General features: G+C 44.0%; 2 protein-coding genes across 4 annotated transcripts in view; both read left to right on the top strand.

Moving 5' to 3' along the window:
* Positions 1–19,958, top strand: part of map7b (microtubule-associated protein 7b) — a 71,184-nt gene extending 51,226 nt beyond the window's left edge. The window contains exon 21 of the transcript XR_011603352.1: positions 19,944–19,958. The gene's annotated coding sequence lies outside the window, so the exon portion shown is untranslated. The remainder of the gene's footprint in view (positions 1–19,943) is intronic.
* Positions 993–19,345, top strand: LOC139347885 (3',5'-cyclic-AMP phosphodiesterase 7B-like). Of its 3 annotated transcripts, XM_070987729.1 has the most exons (13): positions 993–1,311; positions 3,424–3,484; positions 10,942–11,031; positions 11,680–11,843; positions 11,960–12,023; positions 12,256–12,351; positions 13,038–13,138; positions 13,991–14,122; positions 14,224–14,315; positions 15,047–15,191; positions 15,282–15,378; positions 15,874–15,954; positions 16,061–19,345. In XM_070987729.1, the coding sequence occupies exons 1-13, from the start codon at positions 1,291–1,293 to the stop codon at positions 16,276–16,278; spliced, it is 1,362 nt and encodes a 453-aa protein (XP_070843830.1). In that variant the 5' UTR covers positions 993–1,290; the 3' UTR covers positions 16,279–19,345. The 3 variants fall into 3 exon arrangements, with proteins under 3 accessions (XP_070843830.1, XP_070843829.1, XP_070843827.1); XM_070987728.1 differs by lacking the exon at positions 3,424–3,484 and having other exon boundaries at positions 1,126–1,311; XM_070987726.1 differs by lacking the exons at positions 993–1,311; positions 3,424–3,484 and adding an exon at positions 6,554–7,303.
* Positions 19,959–21,273: the final 1,315 nt, after the last annotated feature.

Below are 21,273 nucleotides of genomic sequence, written 5' to 3'. Positions count from 1 at the left end.
TATGCTGAATTAGGGGAAATGTTACTCAACATTGACGAGGTACATTTTCACAGAAAAATAGAGACAGGAAGACAGACACATGCATGTACGCTCGTTCGGCTTTTCTTTCTTTCCTGGAAACTGCTGTAAGGGAGAATGACCAACACTGCATGTTAGTGAGTAAATGCTCTGCAGTGTTGCCTACAGCCATGCTGTATTTGGTCATCACATCACATCATATGGGATTTATTTGTCATGTTTCCAAAGTTGTGGAAGACTTCACAGACTATAATCTAGTTAATGAAATTGGGAAAAAAATACTTTCGTTGAATTAATTGAATTAGTTTCCAAAACTGTGTTTTTGCTTTTACTGTGGAAAGTAAATATGCTTGCTTATGCCCAGCAAGGACATAAACCGATCCATACTTTAATAATAAGCAGCTCCATGACAGCCTGGATGATCAACTAGGCAACTGTTACTCCTGTATGCAAAACTTTAGCACAATATGAACTGAAATGATGATGAGCGACAGCTTTCTTGTGGAGGGGCCCTTTATCATTTCAATAAAAGTCTTACTTTCATGCAGTTTGCAACATACATTTATGCTTTACCACATTACCACAAATGAAGTCCATAGTGCTGATCAGAGATGGAACAAGTAAATGTACCAATGCCACAATATTCCACTTCTTCACTACAGTGAAATAGATGTATAAAGTTGCATAAAATGGAAATTTGTACTCAAGTACAGTGCTTGAGTAAATATAGCCCACTGGGCCCTCTGGTGGGTTGATCTGACCCTGCTTCCACACCAGTAACAACCCTTCATTTGGGAAATACCCTTCGACAAGTCTTCCCTCGCACTCACTCTTACAGTGAAATATTCCACATGAAAGCACTACTTAATTGAAGGCCACCAATTGTACGCCAATCAATGATTATATCCGGCGCTGATTGGTGCACTCCCCGTAAGTCCCGTCCCTGTAGCTACCCCAGCCCCTCCCCTCTCCTCGCGCTGCGGCTCACTACCAGTCATAGAAATAGCACGCGCACAGGCGCTGCGGGCGTAAACTTCACCTCGCCTTTTAAAAAGCCGACTTCGTCCTGATAATGCGAGTCAGCTCAGCTCCTGCGGCGGCAGGGGGGTGAAATAGCTCGTGTTTTTGAAACAGGTGTCAGCCAGGACACGGTCACCTTTCGTCCTGCTGTATGCGGCTCACTCGTGCGCTTCCCGTGTGACATGAAAACACTCCGCACGCGCCTTATTCCGTCGCATTCACCTGCTGTCCACGAGAGGCCGCGATGGTTAAATGTCCTGTTTAATGGTCGAGGTACGTACACTGTGACTTTCCAGCTATACTGGCCAGAGAGACGCACACAGGCTTGTGCACACGGAGTTGTTTTGGAGTAGGCCTGTTTAAACCTAACGAAAAACCAGTGTTACATTCATGTGAAGTGTCTTTAGTGCTCAAATAGAGTTTATTATGACCGAGTCGTAGTCTACTTTGTGTATGCTATGTGCTACGGCGGATGGATACCTTAATGAATGTGGTGGTGTTATCACAGGGGCTAAATATTTTGATTTTAGGAAGTGAGTTTTCAGTGACCTTGTGTTTTTATAGTAGGAGCAGCTTTATGGTGCACTCTTATAGCCTCCTCTCTAAGCTGCAGTGATGGGTTACAGTAGGCCAGTGTGTTATTGCAATGTGTCAGTGTTTTGACAGCTTTTAGCAGTCAGCCTGGATACTGCAGACCTCATGAGGACAGGGTGGCAGCCATGAAACATTATAGGGAAGGTTTGGCATTATGCTACACTCTAAAAACATGAATGCTCATAAGATGTATTATAAACAATATGTATAGGAAGTGCAGGTCAAGTGGTTGTGCATATTTGACAGTTTTATATAATATGTTTATATAATTATTCATATTATGGCCCAAAACGTGTGTCAGAGCATCAATGTAGCACAGCAGCAGCAACACACACCATGACATTACAGTCTGTTTCTGCCACACACACGTACTTTATAGTCGCAGTATAGCTGTTCAAGAACTTCATGTGAATCTGTGACAGTGAGCAGACCTCTCCAATGTAAACAGTATGACCACACTTAGCCACAAGCAGTCTGACGGGCGAGCTGAATACTGATGTGAGCGTGGAGTGACAGATCATGGAAAAACATTTGACACAGGACGTCCTGTAAACATACCATAACCACGTGGGCTGGGTGAGTGACGCGTCACTGCCTCTGGTTTGTCTCCATCCGCCCGTTTCCTGCCCGCCAGTAAACAGCAGTGGGCTAATTTAGATGAAAATCCACCTACTCAAGGAGCATTTTTATGACTGTCTTCCTCCACAGGGCCAACGCTGAACACCAAAATAGTTCCACTTTATGTAGTAAGAGGTAGTTGAGGTACCTGCTTTCTATCAAATATGTGCATGTCTTTGTCGTGGCCTTTGTGCACTCAGTCCACTCACTCTTGCACACACAGATGCTGAGCCATTATAACTATTATAGTCATTACTAGCTATTATAAATAGATGACCTCAACTGGGAAATGTACCGCAGGACATTATTGTAATTAGGCTTAGACACTGACCTCAGATCAGGGCAAATTACCACATTGCTGCTGTGCTTCAGTTTGAAGTAATCAGAGAGAGATGGGCAGAGTATTGCTGGTTTTAATGGAAAAACAGGGCAGGGCTCTCTGTCTTGATCAGTCAGGACTCACAGGACAGGCTTGGTATGAATTTCACTGTTTTCTCAACATTTCATAGACAAAACTAATGAAAACAAGTGTTAGTCACAGCACTGATTTAGATTCATGGTTACTGTGGTCTTCAACCACTTCTTACCAACTTTCACTGATGAATACTTCACTGTTTACAGCCTTTAAGTAGGACTGGCTTATGATGGAAAAGTGACATGTGGTTCCAGCTTCCTAAATGGAACGATTTGCCGGATTTTTTGCCTGCAGTATTTCCTAAAATATCAAAACAAAAACACGCGACTTGGGCTTGACACAAACACACCTTTGATAGAAAACGGCAAAAAAAAAAATAGAAAAAGATGACACAAGACCCCTGACTATGAGGATCAGCCATGCGGAAGCATGTGATTAATGTCCGAATCGTTGCCAGTTTATGCCAGTGTGCTGCCTGACCCACTTCTGTGTTGTTGACCAACACACAGACGTGTTACGCTGACAACCATGGCCAAGTTAAGGCCTCGCTTATTTGAGTTTTACACCATCATTTAATCACAATAAGTAACTCAGAGGTCTGTGTGTGAGGCCTTGCGAAGAGGGTCACCGTGACTTTTCGCACAGTTTCTATTTATCAGCAAGTTCCATTGATGCTCTTTGATAGCAGTGTGTATTTTGGGGTGTTGTAATATTAATCTCAGCCTGTCTTTCTCTCTCCCTCTTTATCTCCGCCCCAGAGTTGTGGAGCAGTCACATTTAAAAGGTCGGAGCAGAATGCCATACAAGTTCGCATGCTGGGTAAGAACGCTAACTGACCTGAATACCTCAGTGCAAAAGGGTGTGTGTGTGTGTGTGTGTGTGTGTGTGTGTGTATAGCCAGCTGCAAATCAATAGTCCAAAATGTGCCCAAATATTCGCTAACAGTGCTTCAGGCTGTTGCTAACCTTTGGCCCAGTGTAAACACAGAGGCATACTTCTGCTATCTGTGTATACCCTGTCCACTTGAATGGCTCAGTACAGTAAGTTTCAAAACTCTGGAAGGAGTCATGAGACCAAATTGTTCTAACAATGTTAAATTTTACTGCAGTAACATCTGGACCGGACACAGTAAAATGTAGCTGTTTATCATAACAGTCTCATGCTTTGAAAATTTGGACCCTTTTTTTTCTCCCATGTTAATGTCAAAGCTGTTTAAAAGTTCCCTGAAGACGTGCTTCATGGCGTGCAAGCATGAAGCGACATACTTGCTCGTACGCAAACAGGCAGAGATGTAGACAGAGAAACTCTGTAGACGGGCCAGTTCATTCACTGGCTGAGCCACATCTCTACAGTGGCCTGCCAGAAAACGTGAGCGGTGGCATCATTAAAGAGAATGGAAAGCAAGAGTTTGTCACTCACACGACACACACACAGAAAGAGTGGAATCTCAGTCATGCATAGACTGTGCATGCTGTGTGTGTGTGTGTGTGTGTGTGTGTGTGTGTGTGTGTGTGTGTGTGTGTGTGTGAGTGTGAGTGTGAGTGTGAGAGTGAGAGTGAGAAAGAGAGACAGATCTGTTGGTGCTAACAGTCCACTGGCTGACTCCCAAATGTACTCATCCAGACTCACACTGACCTTGTGACTCCCTGATATCTTCCTCTCGTTCTTTGCCATCAGCATTGTTTCATCAGCCCTGTTTCCATCAAGGTATTGTAGTGCAAATTTTGAAGTTTCTCTTTACTGAAAAAGAGTTAATGCACATAATGGGAGATGAATCTGAATCTGAATAAGCTCCACCATAATAAACATTTAGCTCACATGTTTCTGCTCTGAGGGAAGAAGAAGAAGTCGTCTGCATCTCGTAACACGAGAAAGAACAATGCTGAAGACCTCCCTCCAGTTGTCTCTCATAGATGGCCAAAGCGGCTGGTTTTGTTTCTTCTTCTTTCTCTTGTTTCTCAACAGACTTTTATCAATTTTTTGCAAGTGGCAGCATGAAGACGGATAGTTTCCCTGCCGCTGGTCTGATTGTAGGGCCGATTAGACCCACGGTTTTGCATCTTGACTCAACATACCAAGTTCACAGTAGTCTGGGCCAGTTGGTGCTGACAGTCTGACAGAGATAATTATCACAGAGTGTGTGGTGTTCAGAGATTCCAGTCTTTCTGCCTCATTATCTGGTCGATGCCTCAAAACATGCTGGATTTTTGTGATGGGAGGAGGCGCATCAGATGCTACATAGCAAGAGAGAAAAAGATGAAAACAAACAAAGATCAAAAAGTAAAGAAGAGCACTGTGTCGTGAGTGAGAAGGATTGCAGTTCTCTCTTTTTTTCCATGCAAACTTAGTGGAACAAACTCGTGCAATCATTATCTACCCGTCACCCAAAAGACAAAAAAGTCTCTGTGTTTTGGTGAATATGGTGGATTTTCTAACTCCATTAACAAGCAAATATAGTATCTCACTCTACGGTATCAGCTGCTGATCACGGCTACAGCAAAACGTACATTCACTGAGCTATCACCGTGCTGCACAGTGTGTATCACTGCACGCCTCTCACACTTTCTCACAGCCTGTTTCTTTTATCTTGGCGCTCTACGTCTCATGATTCCTCGCAGTCGTCGTTCAAGGCTATGTGACCGTCTGTGTGTGTGTGTGTGTGTGTGTGTGTGTGTGTGTGTGTGTGTGTGTGTGTGTGTGTGTGTGTGTGTGTGTGTGTGTGTGTGTGTGTGTGTGTGTGTGTGCGTGCCAGTACTTTTGTCTGCATGTGACTGCTTCTCAAGGGAACATTTCCTTGGAAAAATGTAATGGTTAAAGCTCTGTGCTCTTCACAATTACACGCATATAAAGAGGAACACGTAGGTTTTGCTTACATTCGCTTAGCTGTATTCATGTTTTTTAAAATGTGGTTTTCAGCAGCCATGGAAAGCTTTTGGTTGTGTTCAGTCCCAGATGAATGTTCACTTCATCGGAGTTAAAACTGCCTCATTGAAGGCCGTTAAAATCATTTTGCGAGACTCCGCTGAGACGAGCTGAACTGATCTCAGTTTACTGTCGTTCTGCATGCAGTTATTGCTCAGCTGCACCACGAATTCAACCATTTGTCTGCTCTCCTTTCACAGTTCTTTGAAAATCTTCCAAGGATTTGCTTGTTGTGTTTAAACCTAAGGCCAGTTAGTCACCTGGACGGGAGGATTCAGAACAAATAAATCCAAACAAATCCACTGAAGTGTTTCTACGCCAGCGGAGCCGTAATGAAGGCTGACTCATGGCCTCGTTTTACCTTCAAGCACAAGAAGTTGATCATTCTGTTCCAGTCTGATGTGATGTGTTCAGTGTACCTGGAAACAAAGGTGTCTGTGTAAGAGAGCGTGCATGCTCAGAGGTTAGATAAACACAATTAGTACTGAAACAATAATTGATTAGTTGATGGATTTATCGGGTGTGTGATTCATCGATAGTTCCAGGCAGGTTCAAGCCTCTCATGTGGGATAATTTGCTGCTTTTCTCTGTTTTATATCTTAGTAATTTGAACCCCTTTATGTTTAGGACAGAACAAGTTGTATGAGTGTGACAGGGAAATCAGGGCCATGAGCAAAAATCTTAAAATGCTTTTAAATGTCTGCACTGTCTTAATGCTAGATGCATGTTTGTCTATCTGTGCATCTCCGTGTTGTGTGTTCCCGCTGAGCCGACCATGAGACAGAGGCTGTGTCCGTGAACCCGAAGGCCCGCAGGCTTCCACACAAATCCTATTGGTCTGCCAGCGGCGTAGCAGCATATCGGCAGAGTGGGAGAGTGTGTGAGTGAGCGGAGCAGAGAGGGGAGGGCAGGGGAGGGGAGGGGCGTTCAGGCTCCACAAAACATCAGCGCGAGCGAGACTGTGGAGGAGAGGGAGAATGCGGCAGAAGGAGAGAGGAGACCGTCAGTGGCCGACTGTGGGAGAGAGGGAGAGACGGATTCTGGCTTCTTTTTTCTCACTTCTCCTGGCTCCCTTTGCTTTGCCTTTTTTCTTGCTCTGCAGCCATCTCTCTGTGTCCCTCTGTCCTACCTGGTACTGATCCTGTCTCTCCCTGCAGTCTTTATTCCTCTGTCCTACATCCACACTTGCTACTCTTCTATCTGTCTGTGCTCCTCTTCCTCACCGATGGCTACCTGACAGTGAGCTTCTCCCTCCGCCGTCTCTCTTTTCCTCTCCCACTTTTTTTTTTTAACACAACCCTTCTTTGTCTCCCCTGAGTTTCAACCCCGTCTTTACTTTGATCTCTCCTTTTCGTGCACCTGTCGGTCATCCATCTTTTGGTGTGACGATGCCAGTGCTGGAGGGGCTTTGGGGCCCAGATCTCAGGATGCGGGACTCCGGTCTAGGTGTTGGGGTCGAGGTCGGGGTCTGTCCAGATGAGGCTCCGCGCTCACCGGTCTGGGGGCCTCTCAGGATGCCTCCAGTGACATGCGGGGGCCTGTCGCTGGCCCTGGAGCTCCCAGCTCTCATACGGCAGCTCAGGGCGGCCTGGAGGGCTCGCAAGGGAGGCCCCCTGGTGCCGGAGAGAAGTCAGGCGAGCACTTGGGGGGATGCGGAGAAAGGAGAGTTAGAGGAAGTGAAGCATGACATAGAGGCCAGGAGTGCGCATCTGGAAGGTAACTTGCACATAACACACGTTACAAGTACAGTGAAGCTTATGGGATTGGACTCCTTATGAATGTTTCATGTCCAATGTATGTGTTCCTTTAACTGTGTGTGCTGCACATCGATGGCAGGAAACCGTGTGTGACTTTGCGGTGGAATTTTTTGCACACATTCCTTCAAATTGTGTTATGAATTGTGTCTTTGTTTATTCGACTATTTAAAATAGTGCTCTCCTGTTAGCTCACAGGTCATGAATAAGTGTCTGGCCTTGTTTTTGTGTGGGTTTTGTTTTGCATTTGACTTTTCGACTGTGTCTCGGTGGTATTTAAATTTTTGACTGTGTGTGTGTGTGACAGATTATCATCGACAAGCACGTCTCTGCCACATGTTAACATGCGCGTGTGTGAAAGTGTTGAGGGTTGAGACGAGGTTCACCGCAGTTCAGACACTCGGGCCGAGCAGACAGTGAAATGAGGGATTTGAGCTGTAAAGTCCAAAAGTCTCCATTAAACAAAGCTGTGTTACCATCTGCTGAGCTGCAGCTGCACTGATGACACCGGCATGACGCCATCAGTCGAGCCTTTGTCCGTCTGTCTGGAGCGTAACACCGATGACGCAAAGCAACAGCATTGGCAGTTTGACATGAATTACTTCCTCAGAGGAAGGATCATTTGACATTAAAGCAGTGATCAGATCTGATTATCTGATTTTTCGCTTTCGGCCTCACACATTGATATTTTGTAGTTAATGTCAGATTGACATTAGGACTGAAGCCGTCTAATGTTTTTTCTAGCAGTGATCTCATTGCAATTTAGTGAAATGAGTGTGATGCTGACGTTTTGACTCTGATATGAAGAGAATAATAGTTTAATCAGTCAATAACAAACATTGAGCATAAATCTTAAATGTGCTTTTGAAGACTTATGATGAAGTGATGATTCACAGTGAGGGGAATTACCTGTGGGCAAACACTGACTCAGAAGGTGGAAAATGGACCCATGTACGCTGTGATTTTCCCTTTACATCGTGATGACCTTATTCGTTTGATGACTCCCTCCAGAGCGTGAAAGGCTATCTGACCGATGTTTGATTTCACTACATACGAAATGTGTCGACACACCGTGAGAACATGTCAGAGGTGATAGTGAGTCATCCTGGCATTAACCATAGCGAGGAGTGAAACTGTCTGAAAAAGACCAGTATTTACAGTTTAAGTACAAAAGGTAACATGTTACAAAGTTCAACATTTTACCCATTCGCTGTTTTCTATTCTTTGATATTAAAGGTAGTATTTTGGCTGAATTTGACCTGTTGGTTGGACAAAATACATTTGAATATGTCAGCATGGGCTATGGCAAATTGTCACTTATAACTACTGTCTGACATTTCTATGGACCAAACAACTAATCAAGTAGTCAAGAGTTAGTGGCAGATTAATTGAAAGTGATCCTTACTCTATAAAAGGAAGGATATGAAGCAGCATTTCCTTTAAGTTCTGGGTGCTTTTCACAGTTTTTAGATGAGTAAAACATATCCAAAGCATTGATTTTTCAGACAGTTTGTGTTAGCATCAAGCTAACACATACCTTGGCTTGTTGTGATCTGACCTGTCTTTTACACATGTTGCCGCTGTCACTGTCAAATCGCACGGAAAATTAAAGGTGTCAGCACTGCCAGTCATCTAACTGTATCTGGAGATTCCAGCTGTGTGGATGCGCAGAAGCAGCGGGACACATCATCTGCCGCTGTGCATTTGAAACTGTTTGTATTCGAGTGTTGGCACTACATATGGCAGCGATGTGTGTCTGACTTACTAACAGCCCCGAAGCTCAGTTTGTGCCGTAAACACCCACAGATTCAAGCGAAGCCAAGTGAAGGTAGTTCGTGTGTGAAAGAGTGTGTGTGTGTGATGTTGTTTTGGAATCAGGGATTTAACCTCATTTGCAAGTGTGTTTGTGCGTACATGTGCAGTGAGCGTTTGACGAGACACGTGTGCATTGCTCTGTCTTTAAACACCCTTTCCAACTGATTCACGTTTTCATCCTAAATGACCCAGTTCTGCGCCGTGCAGAGACGGTGACCTATTTACCACAGAGACAGTTAAAGGAAGAGAAAGAGGAGGGGGGTGAGACGAAAGGATGGATCAGATGGGGAGAGGGGGTGGTGTAGTTGTTGAACAGGAAGGAATAAAGGATGATGGGAAGGTTGAGGGGGTAGTAAGGGAGCGAGAGAAGAGGAGACAGAAATAGGAGAGCCATGAAGGATGGAGTGACACATAAAATAGAAGTATGGAGATAGCTGGAGTGCAGGGAGAGGGTGGTGTGTTTTTGTCTGTGGTGTTTTTTCCAGATGATGTCTTTCCTCTTTGCCCACCAGCGTGCCAGATAAAAAAGCAAAGAGGCTTTCCCCCCTTCCTCTCCTTTGCTTGCTTAAACTAGGCCAGCCAGGACTCTTCTGCCTCACTTTAACAGGCTGAGTCACTTCCCCCAAGCAGTTTATATTTGTTTTTTTCGACTACAAGATGCATAAATAGGGAATGATGCCACTCTTCCACCCTATGTTTTATGTATAGCTGACGAGCCTGCGCAGCGCATGCACACATTAACCAAAACCGCCCGCACACCACTTGCAAGGCATAATCTGGCAACTTGAGGGAGGAACCACAGTGACTCCAAGGCCATTAACAGGTATTTTAGCTGCTCTCATAAGGAGGAGTCACAGAGGTGATGCGACTTTGCAACCTCAGGGACATAATACGCTCCAGTTCCTCACATCTGATCTGTAAATTATTCAGCATTCCCATAGTTTTTAGTCTATTCAAGTGTAAATTACATGTGCGTGCATGCGTGTGCTGTGACTTAGGACGTTGTTCTGTTGTGTCTTGTGGCCTCGGGTGCACGGGTGCGTGTGTGTGTGTGCATTGCGCATTTTGAACAGAGGCGGTATTGAAGGATCCATTGTGCTGCTGTGTTCCAGCTGATAAATGCTCACTCAGCAAGGATTAAAACCAAACAGATGACTTCTGGGACGTGAAATTCATACAGCAGACGAAAATGCTTGATATCTGTTCAGGAGAAAACGTGCGGTCAGCATATCTGAAACACAAACTGCAGTCAAAACAACAATGATTATAGCATGAACAGAAGGTACAGTCAAATGCAGCACCAGTGCAATAAAGGCTGTGAAGTGTTCAGACAGGCGACAGCTGCACTGTGGCATGAAATCCATTCTCTCTGGGCAAACCCGGACCAGATGCGCGATGTCCTGATCATTAAGCGATGTCAAAGATCCTCTTGTTTCGTAGAGGCCGATTTAAGAACAACTCTGAATGTGATGTCATGAGGCTGATCGTGTTGAGCACTGCTCCGGGACATGCGCAGCCCTCGGGAACACTTTGCTTCGTTGTCCTCTCGTCACCCCTCTTGCTGCTCGACTCATCGTTTGGCCATCAGCCTTTAAATTGCTCTCTTCCTTTGTTTCCCCCGCTGCAGTCTAAACACTCACCTCCTCTCTCTGCTTTCTCCTGGAAAGCTTGATTCACGGATCTCGGGGGCAACAGAACATCAGCAATAACAGCAAATATTTCTATTTCTTCATCCATCTTCCTCTTTTTTCCCACCCTCTCCTTTTCCTCTTTCTGTCTGTGCAGCTGATGGCAGACTGAACACTGGTCATGCTGGTGTGTTGCTGGTTGAGAGACGAGGCTCCTACCCGCTGATTGACCTGCGAATCCTCAAAAGTAAGTGTCATAACTGGCCGTGTGAGCAGCGTTAGCATGCCTGCTAACACAGCTCTCATCTGTTTGCTTCCAGAGAAAGCAAAAACAGTGTAATTCTTTATGAATCCCTTTCAGACTGAGAGTTTGAGAGAAGAGCTGTTCTGTTATTAAGCCTACTCTTGCTAATGTAAATGGGGTGGACAGAATAAAAGAAAAGCCTGTCAGAATAACACAATACAATTCAACATCACCACAAACTGCAGCGTCCTAAATGACCGTGAAATTGAACACCTCATTAAAACTGTTTCAATAAAAACGGGAGATTATAACCATGAAGGTTGGATTTACCGCAGGACTGTTTTATTAAACTGCCTTAGTTTTAGCTCGGTGTACCTAATAAACTGGCCATTGTGGTATTTGTGCATTAAATTCAGGTTAAGTGTGTTTTCCAAATGTGAGACACACATCTGTCTACATAGCCAATGGGGTATGAACCTGCACTGACTTGCTCCTTAGTACCTAGTCAGAGCCACATACAGTTCAGGAAGCCTTGAAACTGTTTTTCAGATGCTCGTCTGTGACTGCTGCACTACTTTGTCTCATGTAGACATGATTTGTCAGGAGCTCTCCATGGTCTGCTAAAGCACATTGTTTGACTTGTAATTCCAGCCAGTGCCCAGCAGGGGGAGGTAGAGTCTGGCACCAGGAGAAAGGTGAAGCGTCTGCTGAGCTTTCAGAGATACTGCCACGCCTCCAGGCTGCTCAGGGGGTTGGTGCCCCACACCCCCGGGTCTCTGCACCTGCTGGACGACGACTACCTGGGACAAGCTGCGGTAAGAACGCCCTCAACCCGACAGTCATGCAGAGGCACAGGTCCCCTGTGTCTCCAGCTGTCTGTATTGTCTGTGTGTCAGCTGTCAATCATGGATCACTTTGTCCTTTGTTACAGCACATGCTATCAAAAGTAGGCACCTGGAACTTTGACATTTTCCTCTTCGATCGTCTTACAAATGGTAAGACGGCTTTAATTTAACAGATTGTCCTTCACTGCCCATATCCTTTCACCGATTTAACATTGCTTGTTATCATAAGATGTCAGTGTTGGTTTCTTTTGTTACAGGTTAATTTAAGTTTTTGTTTCTCACCATCACAGTGCAGTTATTACACGCTGAGTACTGTCAAATGTGATTCTCAGTCAGTTGACTTGCTGCACTAAAAATGTTTTTTTCTCAAATGAATTTGTAGGTAACAGCCTGGTGACCCTGATGTGCCATCTCTTCAATGTCTATGGTCTCATTCACCACTTCCAGCTGGACATGGTCAAACTGCACAGGTTTCTCGGTAAGCTGCGAGGGAGAGTCAGTGATTGGGCAGGTTTATTTGTAACACACATTTCATACACTGGGTCAGCTCAAAGTGCTTTACAGGTGAAAGACTTCCAGTGTAAAAAGTGCAAAGTTACAGACAAAAGATACAAGACGTAAAGACAAGCTAGTGTAGATTAGTTAAAATGAAGGCTATTTAAAAGCTGTGCTGAAAAGACAGGCAAGCTCTGTTATTAGCAGAATTTGTAAAGTGAATCCAGCAACTGATGTCCATTGGATGCACATTGATCATTCACAGTACATTTACATGCACACCAAATACGCTATGTACTAAGTATTCTTCTAAACACATCAGTGTGCTGGTGTACTTACACATAGTACAGTTGTCACCACCACATAGAAAGCACTGCTCTGTAAAAACATGCAGTCAACCATTGAATTATACTGTGTATAGGTTCTACACTGCAAATACTTTCATTGCCACATACTTTGTGACAAATACATAATGAAACAATATGTTTAAAAATGCTTCATTGCTTCACTTTGTGTGAAATAACTGCGAGTCTTCTGTCCTTTTTGGCTGCTTCAATCAGCAGTGTTGTAGCAGCAGTGGTGTTCAGGAGTTCGACCAACCAGCAGCGCTGCCACAGTGACAGGTGGAGATCGTTTCATGGGCTCTGTCTTTGTGTCCTCTCTTGCCAGGCATGGTGCAGGAGGACTACCACTCCCAGAATCCTTATCACAATGCTGTTCATGCTGCAGATGTCACTCAAGCCATGTACTGCTACCTGAAGGAGCCTAAGGTAATGAATAACACTATTCACACACACACACACACACACACACACACACACACACACACACACACACACACACACTCTCTCTCTCTCTCTCTCTCTCTCTCTCTCTCTCTCTCTCTCTCTCTCTCTCTCTCTCTTTCTCTCTCTCTCACACACACACACACACACACACACACACACACACACACACACACACTACATGGCTCCTCCAGGCCTGAGCTTCTCCTTGACATATCCTATTAGCTTCCCCCCCTCAGGGATAATTCCCGCTCACTTAGACTCGACAACACATCCATCCACATTCTGCAGAAATCCCAGAAGCCCCCTGACCACGTTGTGTGTCCCTGCATCTTTTCCCTTTATGCAGTAATTGCTTTTGTGTCCTCTGTTGCTTTGTAAAGCACTTTGTGATGCACCTGTTTTATTAAAAGCACTTAAATAAATTGAATTCAACTCCGCACACGTGCCGGTGTGTTCTGGGTAACAAGCACACACATTATAAGATGTCAAGGTTACTGCTTCTTCGATCTATATGCTGCTTTGTCCTGTACTAATGAACAAGCATTTATCTTCCCGCTGTGATACACACCAAGCTCTGTTATGAATTAAATTAGTTTTTTTTTTCTTTCTGTTTTGCTTTCTCCATTATAGAATTATCCAGAATATGTTCGTCCTCTTCTGTATTTAAATCACAAAATGAACGCCTGTTCAAAAAGTATGTAAACCACAAAAAGTACAGTTGCATAGTGAAATAGTTAAAGTCCTCATGGGATGATCGCAGGACAGCTTAGCAAAACAAGTGTCCCTCTTACATAAGAAACAACCATCTCACCGTGAACCATTGCTGTGTTGTAGCTGGCGGAGCAGTTGAGTCCTCTGGATGTCTTCCTGGGTCTGATGGCAGCAGCCGCGCACGACGTTGACCATCCTGGGGTCAACCAGCCCTTCCTCATCAAGACCAGACATCACCTGGCATCCCTCTACCAGGTACACGTGGGTGGGCTGACGTGTCGGTGTGTGTGTGTGTTGACATGTGCTGCAGGTTTAGTGTCGCTGAGTCCGTCTGAAACGCGTTTCGTCCTGTACAGAACACGTCTGTACTGGAGAGCCACCATTGGAGATCCACTGTGGGCATGCTGCGAGAGTCAGGACTGCTGTCTCACCTGCCTGCTGACATGTCGTAAGAACACGCACACACACACCAGAGCCTGACACACAGCTGTTTCTTACAGCTGATTTTTTATTTAGATGAGTGCACATCAACAAGTAACAGTAATAAACTATTTTTTTCCTTTCTCTTGATTAATTTATAACAGTTTAGTCACAATGCAGCCGTACTGTTACGACTTCGATGGTAAACGATACAGAAAAGCAACACAAAGCATGCACCTCCAACTCTGATCACTCCCCAACGCTAACCCTCCCCTCCCCTGTGGGTCCTTCTCTAAATTCCACTATACAGGAAGTAGTGTTGTTTTTGGCGGCCTGTTTTAATTTTAGTCTTAGTCTAGTCTTTGTGTCAAGCTGTCATTTTGGTTTTTATTAGTTTTAGTCACGTTCATACTCTTTTTAATCTAGTCAACTTTCAGTCAACTAAAAGTCTGAGCATTTTAGTCTTATTTTAGTCAGAATTATCCCTGACTATTTTCATCTAGTTTTAGTCGATGAAAACTGGTGACATTTTAGTCTATTTTTTCTGCAATTCTATTTAACCCAGTTCTATTTTACCGACGAAAGCCAGCTGGCCGGCCATCGGTCCCATTCTCTGCGTCAGTTGTCTGTCGTTAATGCTAACCTACTGCAGCTGCATGATAACTTACTAATAAATAATTTGCAGTGAGAGACAAAAATAAGCAGAGGCACAAGTTGTTTTGATGTTTTGGCTCAGTGGCGCCCCCCTCTACTCTGCAGGCAGGACATGGAACAGCAGCTGGGCTCTCTCATCCTGGCTACAGACATCAGCAGGCAGAATGAGTTCTTGTTGACCTTCAGAGAACATCTGGACAACCAGGACCTGGACCTCCAGCTGGCTTCACACAGGCACTTCATACTGCAGGTATACTGCACTCACAGCTGTCAGCACAGTGTGTTCGTGCATTTTTCTCCAGTGTGTAATGTGTGGTTCTCTCTCTCTCTTTGCCGTCAGATTGCTCTGAAGTGTGCAGACGTCTGTAATCCTTGTCGGGTTTGGGAGCTGAGCAGGCAGTGGAGTGAGAGGGTGTGTGAGGAGTTCTACAGACAGGGTGAGTCAGGCGTCCTCTCAGTTCAAACCAAAGAGAAAAAGTGCTTTGTGTCTTACGCATAAGCTGCAGTGGTTTTCAAAATGCCTTGAACACACTGTATGCTACTACAGCGGGAAGGATTTAGTGTCAGCTTCACAGCAAAATTATTAAGGCCACCTTTCCCACGAACCCACTTGCATTTTCACATATTATTAAGCACAAAGTCAGATATATTAGAAATAAATGCAGAAAATGAATGGAGAATTGGCGCCACCTACTGCTTGACTTGATGAACCAACACATTTGCATTAATTTCTGGTCTCTTTTGAGGATTTTCTCAAAATTCATTAAGAATTTCAGATACATTTGGACGGAAACCCGGCTGGAGATGTCTTGAACGGCTTAAAAAATAATTTTTTTGGTATTCATCAAAGTGATTTGCCTCAGTAGATTTTATGATGTTCTGCATCAGTATGTATTGTTATTTTACACATATGAATACTGTTAACCTGACAGGTGACCTGGAGAGAAAGTTCGACTTGGAGATCAGTCCTCTGTGTAACCAGCAGGCCGACTCTGTGCCAGCCATTCAGACAGGTGAGTGCACACCTGCATACAACCAGAACTGTATTCTGTGCCCTCACTCATCCCTAACTGAAGATGCTCCTCAGTTGATGATTGGCCTGTGTTGTGTCTCTCTCAGGGTTCATCTCCTACATTGTGGAGCCTCTGTTTGAAGAGTGGCACCGCTTCACTGAGCCCAGCCCGCTCAGCCAGACCATGATGGGTCACCTGCACAAGAACAAGGCCCGCTGGAGCCGCCTACGATACGCACACACTCCATCAGACATGCAAACACACGCCCACGCCGAGGAGCCCGAGCCTGAAGGAGGAGGTGGAGGGGAGGAAGACATCCCTTAATCTTCCTCTTCTCTCTTGAGGTGTTTCATCCTTTTATTGTGAATGGAGGAGGAGGAGTGTTTATCCACCTCGTGTTGGCCTCCAGCATGTTTTCTCCTGCTGCTGGTTGTTTACAGGCTCTGAAGGTGGGAGCGCTGGATGGGAGGCTTGGAATCATGACAAATGGCTCCCTCTGCTGGAGCGGATGACTGAAGCCCCGCAGGGTAAAAAAGAAGATGGAGAAAGATTCGCAGTGGGGCTGATGGATGGATGGATGGATCTAAGTAAATATATGCTAACTTGACAATGCCACGCCTTCCTCTTTAACCCTGTGATATCTGGCTCAAAGAAAGGCACTAGTAGAATTAAACCGTTATGGCTGGTGACAGAAGAGGGACGATGAAGACGAATATTGCACAATGCTGCTAGAACAAAACAGAAATGAAAAAGCCAAAATTATATACAGCAGGACTGTGCTGGAAAAGATAAAATATATGAAAGAGAGAGGAATATATGAATATATCCACTATATTATGCTTTTTAAACTTTCAGATGATACTTACTGTATTAAGCTCTTTTCACTTTTTCTCTTTTTGTACAGCTTGCACTTCTGTTGGATGCTCTTTCGTACAAGTGTCTCGCTTGTCTACTTTTCACTGAAGTGCGTTCTTAACTTGAGCACTAAGTTTGTCTGTCCAGGTGTCAAAAACTGTACAGTGTTATTGTGGGTGTAACCTGCAGGACTGATGCAGATTGGCTTCAGATGGAAGGACACAATCGAGAGCCTTTTTTTTTTTTTTTAATTGTTTATGTAACGTTACAAACAGTGTAATCTTAACTTACTGTGATGTCCAACCTCAGCACTTCACATGCCAAAATGTCAGCAGAGTATTAACTTTTTACTGGGTGTGGATATTGGGGAAATCTAGCTCTTACACTGGTGTCACCTTTGTAAAAACCTAATGGGTGCATTTGTTTATCCGATGACCTCACTTTACAAACTCATTTACAACAAAGCCTTAACAGCAACTTGGTCTGTCTGTGAAATACATTTTGTACGGGTGTTTTATCATTTTCTGGACAAGCTTTCTTACACTTACGGTTTCTGCCTGGTTTTTCTTCAGCCATACCAGCACACTGGAACACACACACACTCACAGTACTGTAGCGGCTTGTTTCCTGTTTCATCCTCACCCAGTACGGTCGGACTGCGTCGTACACCCATTCAGCATTGCCAACGTGCCAGTGTACTGTTCTGACACATCAACTCACCGCTCTGTTACCTCTCTACGATGTTTATATTACTTTCTTTTTGCACTTGCTGCAGGCACTGTGTGCACTGTAACTTATATCATACATATGAACAGACTTGGGCTAATAAGTATTTGCAAATGGCTCTAATTCATTGTTCAATCATTACTAAAAGGAAAAATCTAGAACTCATCTTCTAAAATCGTTCATATCGCTTATTTCCACATGGAGCTGATATAACCTAAAACCGAGTTTATAAAGTATTTGTAAATATAGTTGGTCCAAGTGTAAGGTGTACTGATTTTTTTTTTAACCACTCTGCTCTCCATCTGTATAGTTGAGGTTGTCCCACATCTGGCACGGTGCTAACAGAGGCCCAGGCCCCACGTCTTCCCTGAGCTATAGAGGAATAGCCTGAGCTTTATGATTCTAACAACCCAGCCAACACACAGTATATTCTACACGTAATGTACTTTTTATAATATTCACAAGTTATGTTCATAGAAAATATATATATGTACTAAAGAATTTCTTTGACACTTTTTAAAAAGTAAAGCCTCTTCCATGCGTTGCAGTGCAATAAGCTTAAGAATATGGACATATTCATATCTATGTATTGCTCTGGTAATAAATAAGCAGATTATTCATATGTCTTCACTGGCACTCCACTGGCTTTGCTGAAACTCTCGCTATATGTAAGCTTTGGAAAGGGCACACTGTTCTTCGTCAGTCACACATTGCTGCTGTAGTGCAGGCCTCGTCGAGACAGAAGGCGTCAGGCTGCCTTTCAATACCTCTCAGAATCAGCACTGAAACAAGGCCACTGAGCCATGGTGGTTTCACTATTAAGAACAAGTATTTTTAACCTTTCTATGCCAGAATGATTATTATGCCAAACTCAATATAATTAGCATCATATTAACAGGATGACTCATAAAGTCAGTGAATTTACCGCGATGGTCAAAGGAGACTTGTATTAGGTAAACAGCTCAGTAGATTCCATCATGACATCAGACACAAAGAATGGACAGAATTTAACAGAAATACCAACATGTCTGCTAACTATAAAACTATCCTTATGCACAGAGGTGGGGGTATGTTTCCCCTTCATTTGGCCCCTTAAAGGGTCATGCATGTCCAAAGTAACCGCTGTGCAGTTCCCAGAGTGCTGTAGTACAATGGTAGTCAGATTCTTGATGTTTAAATGCACAGTGGGGAAAACAGATCCCACCACGTGGCCCATGTAGATGTGGTTCCAGAGCTTCCAGTCATGACCCTCATGATCCCAGTTGTTGTGGAGTTGTAGATGTTCTCATTTCCTCTAAAAAAGTCTTCTTGTCCACAAAGGCTGAAGATCAAAACTAAGAATTAGCGAGTTGAGATATACATCTGCATAGGTTCCTTTTATTAGCTCTTTTTTCAATCGTATCACTTCCTCTCCATCAGCAGATGGAGTCGTCATTCATTTGTAGCCGTTCAGATTTTTCAGATATCAACTGATAACAGGAGAGATGCTAGCTACCGTAGCGACTGATGTCTTTGGAGAAAAAGTAATCTTGTTAGTAATTATCATAAACACTTCCAATGAAGCCTACGATGTCCAAAATTGATTCTGACTCTCTATATTGATAACCCTAACTACCAGTGCACCTGAGTGAATAGACATGTTTGCACTATGCTCTATCAAGTGATCCAAACAAGACTTACACTGAATCTTAATCTCTGTATTTTGGTGTTTGGATGGGTCATCTGACTTCTTGACTGTATATTACTGTTCTGACAACCAACCTCTGAGCACTGTGAACAATACAATAAATGTTTTTTTTATTCAACAGTCCTCCTGTATTTGTGTGTGTTACCTGAAGTCAGACACATGGCGCTGACAGCTCCAAGAAAATATTTGACCACTAGAGGGCAGTAAAAGCATTTCAGTAGTAGAAAAGCTGCAGTAGCCATCACTCTTAATGGTAGGGGTCTCATTATGGGTGCCTCTCCCAGCTGCTTTGTTAACAGTATAAACACAATAGTCAACCTGTGAATCAACATGATGAGTTCTGTGATATAAGCATAGCTGGGGGCTATGAGCTCATATGTACACAAAAAACTTAAAGAGAGAAGAAAGACAGGTTGAAGTCAAACAGCGTAAAGCTGCACTTAGTTGTAGTTTGCAGAACAAACAGTGGAGAACATAAAGCTGAATGAGTCACCTTGTTTAATCATGAAACTGTTTTGCAGTAGGTTGTTCGCATTTTCTCACCCATTTCAAAGCCAAGTTTTACGACCGCAGAAGTTGCATGAGGCAGAATTTGATAAAGAACGAAAGGGAGGGGAAGCAGGCAGACAGTGGCAAACATGATAAGAGGATTAATGGGGATCAGTATTCAAAAGAGAAGATAAAGAAATTAGTGAAAATACAGGGTTGAAAAGAGGGAAAGCACAATGAATGAGAGATACTGATAGTGTAGTGAGCAGAGACGTGATACAGACACGGCCTGTGTTTCCCTCATTTGCATATCTCTGATTTGCAATGCAAAAAGAGCCTTGTAGATTGTGACAGATGCAGAGTCCACTTGTGATTGGTCACCTATTAAATCACACTGTACTAAACTGGTTGACTTTTCTAAACTTTATCTTACTGGCCTGTTTGGATCGTTAACACTACTTTTTCCAGTGCTCAGGGCCTGTTTTGGGTACTGCTTTAGGTAGATGAGCACGCACACACGCACACACTCAAAACAGATAGTTACTGCATGTTTTTGAGGAGCTGAATCTGTTCATCGGAGCACAACATGTGACATCCATTCATGCTGATAATTCTGTCTTTCTGTCTCACACACACACACACACACACACACACACACACACACACACACACACACACACAGACATACAGAGTTCACCCCAGTCAGTCAGTACTCATCCAGCATGTGTCACTGTAAATATTGACACTGCAAACAGAGCCCCCTCTTTTCACCTTAAATGTCATCCAACCACTCCCTCTGTGAAAACATGCACCCCATCAGCCCATTGTGCTGATAACATCTCCCTCCAAAATGCAAACTTGGAAAAGGTACTACTTTTTTGGCCTTTTTCGGCAAAACCCGTGTGAGAGTAACATGGATCTCACGTATATGAAGATGAAGGGTGCGTTCAGTGGAACACACCTTAAATGTTTTTTACTACGGTAAAAGAAACTTGACATAATCACATCTGAGCTGCAAATGTCAAGTAAACTCTGGAGGTGACGCCTCTGTGGGCTCTCTGCCGTGACATGAAGATTTAAGGCTGTGTGTGTAGAAAGTGAAAAATGAAACTAGTGGTGCTCGCATGCTGTGTCTGTCTGTCTGGTCACTGTGCTTTGCACCGAAAGGGTTAATCTCCTGTTGTTAGTCAGTATCCTGCTGTATATGCACTGTATATGCTTCCTTTCTTTGCATTATCTCGCTTTATTTCTTTGAATGAGAAGAATTAATGTCAGTTTAAAGGTGTGAGGTGTCTGTTACTCACACAACTGTGAAACAGACAGCACATAATATATGTGATCAGATATTTTAAGGAACTACTGGAGCCCTACAGCACTGGTGTAGGAGACAGGCACCACTGCCAAAGCCAGGATGCATCTGTGCACCAATGGGACACCACCATGCTTCTTCCTTGCTTTAAAGTCACACCAGAGACGGGCTTGAGACACCAAAATGCCCCATTTGGTTTGTTCTGTTGTGAGAGAGAGGAGAAGCCGAGGTGAGGCCTGAGACAGGGGGAGAG

Source organism: Chaetodon trifascialis, chromosome 19 (genome assembly GCF_039877785.1).
Source record: "Chaetodon trifascialis isolate fChaTrf1 chromosome 19, fChaTrf1.hap1, whole genome shotgun sequence".
NCBI lineage: Eukaryota > Metazoa > Chordata > Actinopteri > Chaetodontiformes > Chaetodontidae > Chaetodon > Chaetodon trifascialis.
This window is presented reverse-complemented; position numbering and strand designations above follow the sequence as displayed.